Genomic DNA, 8,284 nt, shown 5'->3' with positions numbered 1-8,284 from the left:
TTAAAAAAGAACTATTTTGAACTCACAATGTTTCATATACATGCCTGAGGACTTGTGTAGAAAGCCATGCTCGAAGAATGTGGTACTCTCAGAAGAGCTTTTGTTCTTTCAGAGCTTGGTGCTCTTTTTATATTTCTCTGGATCTATGGAAAAGTATCTAGTGATTGGGAATGATGGATGGGAAAGTAGTAGGCAGAGCGTGGGACATGTGGTTCTTGTTTGTTCAGACCCTCTCTCCCATTATTTTTATCTTAAACGATAAGCCATGGCTGTAGAGATGCTTTAATGATTGTCTTAGTCAGTGTTCTATTGCTTGTGAAGAGACACCATGATTATGGCAACTCTTATAAAGGAAAACATTTCATTGGCGCTGCCTTACAGTTTCAGGGCATTACTCCATTATCAGCCTGGTGAGAAGCATGGCAGCACACAGGCAGACATGGTACAAGTGAGGTAGATAAGAATTCTATATCCAAATCAGTAGACAGCAGGAAGAGAGCAAGATGTTGGGCCTGACTTGAGCATTTGAAACCTCAAAGCCCACCCCCAGTGACACACTTCCTCCAACGAGGCTGCACCTACTCCAAGGCCACACCTCCTATTCCCTATCGAGTAGCACTTTACCCTAATGACCACATGTTTAAATATATGAGCCCATGAAACCATTCCTATTCAGACCACCAGTGTGGAAGATCACAAACAACTGTAACTCCCATCCCAGAGAACTCATAGACATACATTAAGTAAATAAAGATAGACCAGATTTTTATCTTCATTTTGGAGAAAAATAGAAATTCTCTTATGTGCTTTACCTATAATCTGTGTGTCAGTTAGAATATAGTTTTCTTATTGATGTAACAAGGTAGAACTAGTTAGGGATTGTTGGAGGGTGTCTTAGTCATTTAAGTGTCAAAACAAAATAGCTACAGTTCTAAGCACCTTTTGGGAAAGGCCTAGAAGCATTTCTAGAACTGTTCTGTTGTTTTTCCTAGACATATACTCCTAAAATTTCTTCTTTTCTCAGCAAAACCTGGAAATCCACCGGAAGATTAAACAGTCTGAGCAAGAGCTAGCCTATCTGGAGAGGAGAGAACGGGAGGTAAACTTTGATGAACAGTTATTCACTGTGCTCAAAATCTCTTTGCCCCATGGTATATACTTTGTTTATTATACTAATCCTTTCTTACAAAAAGACTGGGAAAAAAAAGAGGTCCCAAAATATGATATATACATTTGTCAAAACTTTCATTCTTTATTAAGAATGAGTTTTGCCGAGCAGTGGTGGCGCATGCCTTTAATCCCAGCACTCGGGGGGCAGAGGCAGATGGATCTCTGTGAGTTTGAGGCCAGCCAGGTCTATAAGAGCTAGTTCCAGGACAGGCTTCAAAGCCACAGAGAAACCCTGTCTCAAAACAAAACAAAAAAAAGAGTTTCATTGCTTATAAATTATAACTAGTAAAGTTTTGGGGGGGGGGGGGGGTTTTTTTAAGGTTATGTTAGGTTCTCCAGTTATGTCAGATAAATAGCACTCTCATTCCCCATTTTGTTGTTGTTTGTTTGATTGTAAAGAAAGGGTTTCTCTGTGTAACAACTCTGGCAGTACTGGAACTCTCCTTGTAGTCCAGGCTGACCTCAAACTCACAGAGATCTGGCTGTCTCTGCCTTCTGAGTGCTGGGATTAAAGGCATTCTGCCAGCTTTAAATTTTTTTTAAATTTATTTTTAAAAATTACTTGTAAAAAAAAGAAAGCCTGATATACTGGCTCTCCCCTGTAGTTCCACTGCTTTGGGATTGAGGCAGGAGAAATTCAGTGAGATCAAGAGTAAAGAAAGTTGCAAGGTGAGATCCTGTCTGAGGAAGAAAAAAAAAAGCAAAATAATAATAAATCCCATGCACATGTAGCACTTGGGAGGCTGAAATGAGAAGATGGTATGATCTCAGCCTGTAAGCACAGCAAGATCCTATATCCTAAGCTTAAAACCCACCCCTCTACTAGTGGCAGGAATAGGTAGACCGTTCCCCTCCCAATCATTCTCTTAGGTGGAACCCTCAGATGTGCTCTTCTGTTTGCTACAGGGAAGGTTTAAAGAAAGAGGAAATGATCGAAGGGAAAAGCTCCAATCTTTTGATTCTCCAGAAAGGAAACGGATTAAATACTCCAGGGAAACTGACAGGTACGTCAGATACTCAGCTATAGCCTTGAAGTGTATTGATAGAATTGTCTTCTGCAAATGCTTTACTACTTTCTCTCTTAGAGAAATGTGATGTTATTAGAAGCCAGTTTTGTCTGCACTCCATGACCATAAGATCCACCATGGCTGTTTGACCCTCTTTTCTTTACACTGAAAATATGTGTGTTCCTAATGGAAGGTTGGCTGACTAAAGTACTTTTGCTACTGAAACTGTTGTTCCTTTTGGAAACTACAGCTCCCAGATTCCTCCTGGATTACGGACACGTTACAGGCGCGTACAGGTGCAGGACATTTCTCCCAGATACCCTTGCGCTTCTCTAAAAAGCGATCTTCCACGAGGTCTCACTCTCTCTTGCCCTTTACCCTTGTGTGTCTTGCACACCTGTCCCTTACCGTGTGTCCCCCCCCCCCATTAAAGCGCACCCACGTGGGAGCCGCGTGTCTGTGTCTCCTCCTTTCGTGCGTGTTTTGTCTGTCCTGTGTTTGTCTCCACACACACACCTGCTTTAAAAGAATAATAGAAACCAAGGCTGAAGTGACTGTCCTCATCAGTAATAATGTATTATAAACCTGATAATGTTCCATTCTTAGACTATTTCTCTGGGATCTCCATTCCCACAATTGTATACTAAAGTAATTGGTTGGCTGCTGCTAGAGATATATGACCTCTTAACTTCCTCTGCTTGTTTCCAGACAAACAAGTTATAAATCCCATAATTACATCAAGTCCGCTGATAATCCTTGATGTGTTGCCACTGTACTAAGTGCAAGAAATATTCAATGGACAAACCATGTATTATCACTGGTCCTTTGTACACAGAGTATGCAAGACTTAAGTCATGATGTGTCTCATAGGAAAGCCAGTAAGAAGGGGAGCAGAGGAATGTTTCAATTGGTGAAACCTCTGGGGTTTTTTTTTTTTTTTTTTGAGACAGGGTTTCTCTACATGTAGCTTTGGAGCCTGTCGTGGAACTCACTTGATAGACCAGGCTGGCCTCAAACTCACAGGGATCCACCTGTCTCTGCCTCCCAAGTGCTGGTATTAAAGGCGTGTGCCGCCACCACCTAGCCAGGATTTTGTTTTTTAGGAGCTCATGATGCATTTAACGTGACTTGACAGAGCTAAACAGATGGCGTTAGTTGTTGAGTGACAGGAAATAGGGGCTGCTCAACAGATTAGAAGTCAGCTCACTTACAGCATAGCAAGAAATCATTTAAATTTCTATTTTAGGAATTATTAAACACATAGAAGATAAACTTGAAGAAAGAGTATGATGATCCTTATTTATTTATTTATTTTTGTTTTTGTTTTTTTCGAGACAGGGTTTCTCTGTGGTTTTGGAGCCTATCCTAGAACTAGCTCTTGTAGACCAGGCTGGTCTCGAACTCACAGAGATCCGCCTGCCTCTGCCTCCTGAGTGCTGGGATTAAAGGCGTGCACCACCACCGCCTGGCATATGATGATCCTTATTTTGTGTTTTTTATGTGAGAATATTGCCATACACAGACTGTGACTAGATCAGAGAAAAATATTAAATCTACCAGGCTTTGTGATTAGTGACTTTGAAGATTCTTGGGTTTCTGTTGGGTGTTTATACAAGAGAGATCTGAGGCCTTGAACGGAAAGGAGAAAAGGGAGGTTCATGAGCAGAAGTTAAGGAACTTTGTTTGTTTGTTTTTTATTTTTCAAGGCAGGGTTTCATTGTAGCATGGCTGTCCTGGAACTTATTCTGCAGACCAGACTGGCCTCAAACTCAGAAATCCTCCTGCTTCTTTCTGCGTGCCAACTGCTGGGATTAAAGTTGTACACCACTGTGCCTAGCTAAAAGTCATCGTTTTGATTATTTTTTAAATTTATTTTATGTGCATTGGTATGAAGGTGTCAAATCTCCTGGATCTGGAGCTACAGACAGTTCTGAGCTGCCATCTGGATGCTGGGAATTGAACCCCAGTCCTCTGTAAGAACAGCAAGTGCTCTTAACTGCTGAGCCATCTCTCCAACCCCCAAAAGTAGTCATTTTTATTTATAGAGCTTTGAACAGGTTTGTTGTTGTTAAGCCTTAAAAGAGCAGGGTGGGTGGGGCAGGGAGCATTGGGCTTATAAAGAAAGGGAGATTATTGATAGAGTGAGTCTCAGAAGAGACCCGCCATGGTCTAAGAATGGTGTTTCATCTTATTTTGTAGTCATAGCTCAATAATTGTATATATAGTATCTTCATAGGGAACTCCTGATTTTCCATTTTGTTTTGTTTTGTTATCATTGATAAGTATTTATTCAGAGGCTGGAGAGATGGCTCAGTGTTTAAGAGCTCTGGCTCCTCTTCCATATGTCCTGAGTTCAGTTCCCACCAACCACATGGTGGCTCACAACCATCTGCAATGAGATCTGGTGCCCTCTTCTGCCCTGCAGGCATACATGCAGAGGACTGTATACATAATAAATAAGTTAATGAATTAATAATTTTTAAGAACTTATTCAATGTCATATCTCATTGTATTATTTTCTGCTATTTAAAATATAATGGGCTATTTATAAAATGGTCTGTGTCTAAGACGTTAACAATAAAGAAGGAAGGACACCCTATCTTAATCCAGCTATGATGAGATAATTCTGAGTGCCGAAGATTATTCTCCATCTGCAGCACTTTCCACACTACCTTCTCCTCAGTTTGTTTTTTAGTCCTGTTTCCTGTTCCAGAAATATTTATTTTGTTTTGTTGTCATTAATAAGAAGTACTTATTCAGGAGCTAAAGTGATGACTCAGCAGTTAAAAGCACTGACTGCTCTTCCAGAGGTCCTGAGTTCAGTTCCCCTCAACTACATGGTAGCTCACAACCATCTATAAATGAGTTCTGGTGCCCTCTTCTGGCATACAAGCATACATGGAAGGAATGTTGTATATATACATAATAAATAAATAAATCTTTAAAAAAAATTAAGATTATGTTTGTTTTATGTGCTTGTGTGTGTATATATGTAAGTTGTATGTATGTGTACCACATGCATGCAGGTGTCCATGGAAGCCCGAAGAGGGTGTTGAATTACCTGAAACTAGAGTTAAAGCATCTGTGAACCACTTGTGGGTGCTAGGAACTGAACCTGGGTCTTCTACAAGAGCAGCAAGTGCTTTTTTAAGTGCTGAGTATCTTCTGTGCTTATTAAAGATATTTTAAAATGATTTTTGTTTTGTTTTGATTTTCATTTTTCAAGACAGGGTTTCTCTTTGTTGCCATGGCTGTTCTGGTGCTTGCTCTGAGGACCGGGCTAGCCTCAAACTCAGAGAGATCCCACTGCTTCTGACTCCCAAGTGCTGGGATTAAAGGCATGCACTACCACACCCAGATAAAATAGATTTTCTTTTTAAGCACAAGTGTTAAGAGAGAGATGTCCAGAGAAGAGGTACCTTATCAGTTGTAGGCATCTCTAAAAGGGTGTCACTCTTTCTCCTATTTTTCAGTCCATTTTTTGTTACCAAAAGTGTTTTATTTATGTACAGAAACTTGATCTTTTTTGTGTCAGATAGAGCAGCAACAGGGTACTTGCTTAACATACCTGAGTCCTAGATTCAATCTATTGCACCATAAATAGCAATCATACAACCTTTTTAAAGCTATTATATGCATGTGGAGCTACTGTGTGGGTACTGAAAATCGAATCCAGGTCCTATGAAATAGTAACCAGTGTTCTTAACCACTGAGACAACCCTCCTACTCCTAATAAATAATTTAAAAAATAGAAGAGAGATCTGTCCTTTTTGTGAGGTGAGAATATAGAGGGCTTGCCTAATGTATCTGAGACTCTTGGTTTGATTCCCAGGATAGCAAATAAACAAAACAGCAAAACAGCACCACCTATTTCTGAATACGTATGTTACCTACTGAGAGACTTGATCTACAAGGTTTCTTTGCCTAAAGTATCAATGTGATATAATGTTTAAGGCATGTTTTTGTTTCTTATAATCAAGCCTCAAACCTTACCTTTAATAGTTCCTACCACTTCTCTACTAAACAAATCATCTTGTTTGTCTGCTGCACATTGTCTAGTTCATAAGCCCCTCATTTGTCCAGATCCAGTTGGCATGTGTCATCTTCCTTAAGTGCCTTTCAGTTTTGGAGGTAATCTGTTCCTGTTTGTGTTCTATCCGTTGTATTTCTGGAGTACATATCCACTGTTGCCACATACATGACTGTTCTCCTCAGTCCTCTAAAGTTTCTATGTTCTTTCCCATGATCAAGGCCACCTCTGCACCCTTAAGACAAGTCTAGTTACATGGGTATCAAGTTTTGCTTAAGGAAACAGATCTCAACCAAGAGGTCAGCAGGTCACCTTGAAAATGGTAATAGAAGTCTGTTTCTCTTATACTGATCATAACCTATCTGTTTCTCTTATAGTGATCGTAACCCTGTTGATAAAGAAGATACTGACACTAATAACAAAGGAGGCTGTAACCAGCAGGCCACTAGCTGGAGGAAAGGGGCAGGCCTGGGATATAGCCATCCTGGATTGGGTTCATCAGAGGAGGTGAGATGAATTCTTTATTCCTGGGAGTTATATGAACATAGAATATACTTAACTTTTACTATCTGGCCATAAAACACATGCACAAAATAAAGGTCAAAATTTCTAGAAATCGTCCTCCTTCTACCATGTAGGGATCAAACGATCAAATACAGGTTGTCAAGTTTAGTGGCATGTACCCTTCCAATTCACCATCCCTTCCCCTCGATCCTGTGTTACAATTTGTTGTGTTGAGTGTTTGGTGATTTCCCTGACAGTGAAAAGGTGGCAGAGAAGTTAGAATAAAGTTTATCATACTTTTATATAAAGAATATGCAATGAGAGGGCTGGAGAGATGGCTCAGAGCACTGCCTACTCTTCCAAAGGTCCTGAGTTCAATTCCCAGCAACCACATGGTGGCTCACAACCATCTATAATGGGGTCTGGTGCCCTCTTCTGGCCTGCAGGCATACACACAGACAGAATATTGTTTACATAATAAATAAATAAATAAACAAACATAAGTTTTTTTTTTTTTTTAAAGAATATGCAATGAGGACAGTATGGGAGCCAGGCATCTTGAAACTAAAGTATCATTTGATTAAAGAACAAGGAGGGCTGTGGCTGTGGCTTAGGAGTAGAGCACTCATTTCTAAAGCCTGAGGCTCTAGGTTCAATCCTCAGTATGGACACTTTAAAAAAAAAAAAGGCTTGGGGCCTTAGGAGCACACAGGAACTAAAAGAGCCAGGAAGCCAGTAATCAAAAATTAGAGACCCCTGTCTATGAGAGGGATTGTCAGCAGAGGTCTTTGATAGCTAAGATAGGGGGATCAGGAAGTTAGAACTTAGTCTTAGTTCCCTGGAAGGACATAGCTCCTTATTTTTCAGGAAGAGTCCCTGAAAAAGTAATCTGAAAATATTGCCCATTTGGGTAGGTTTGGGTCTCTGAGATTGCAACCTTTAAAAACTGACTCATTTTATTCCTCTTAAAACTTGTCTGATATTGAAGCCTTTATTTGATGTCATGGCACTGTGTTCCCCCTTATCCAAAGATCTCACTTCATTCTTTGTTCTTCAGACTGAAGGAAGGATGAGGGGATCTGGTGGTGGCACCCCAGGAAGAACCAGCAAGAGACAGTCCAATGAAACTTACCGAGATGCTGTTCGAAGAGTTATGTTTGCTCGATATAAAGAACTCGATTAAGAGTGGAGACACCCCACAAGGACACAACCTCTTTCTTGTTTTGTTTGTCCATCTCTCCTTTTGTTTTGTTACTGTTCTTGCTGCTAGAACTTTTTTAAATAAACTTTTTTTCAATGTGAATGATCTCTGTTCATTTTTTTTTTTCTTTCCACAATGGATAAAGAGTAGAGCTAATGGTAAGAAGTAGAAAAGGACTCCATGTGGGCACATCTGAGTTGATGAAATGGTCGGCTAATGCTGTGGTGAGCTGGGGAACACTGCCTGCTTTCTGAGTAAGAGAATGAACATAGCTAATGTGAATGTGCCTTATCTAATCAGTGAGAAGAGCTTTTTTTTTTCTCTCTCGTGATATTTTGTTTGTGATCTAACAAAAAACTTGCTTAAAGATAG

At 40.1% G+C, this 8,284-nt stretch overlaps 1 protein-coding gene across 1 annotated transcript in view; it reads left to right on the top strand.

Moving 5' to 3' along the window:
- Positions 1-8,014, top strand: part of Rbm6 (RNA binding motif protein 6) — a 94,000-nt gene extending 85,986 nt beyond the window's left edge. Inside the window, exons 18-21 of the mRNA XM_050139543.1 lie at positions 1,025-1,099; positions 2,077-2,174; positions 6,585-6,714; positions 7,769-8,014. Of these exons, the coding sequence (XP_049995500.1) occupies positions 1,025-1,099; positions 2,077-2,174; positions 6,585-6,714; positions 7,769-7,894 (429 nt within the window). The 3' untranslated portion in view covers positions 7,895-8,014. The remainder of the gene's footprint in view (positions 1-1,024; positions 1,100-2,076; positions 2,175-6,584; positions 6,715-7,768) is intronic.
- Positions 8,015-8,284: the final 270 nt, after the last annotated feature.

This window comes from Alexandromys fortis, unplaced genomic scaffold (genome assembly GCF_014885135.2).
Source record: "Alexandromys fortis isolate MF-2015 unplaced genomic scaffold, M_Fortis_MF-2015_v1.1 scaffold_36, whole genome shotgun sequence".
NCBI lineage: Eukaryota > Metazoa > Chordata > Mammalia > Rodentia > Cricetidae > Alexandromys > Alexandromys fortis.
Note: the sequence above shows the minus strand (reverse complement) of the source record. Positions and strands in the feature narration are given on the sequence as shown.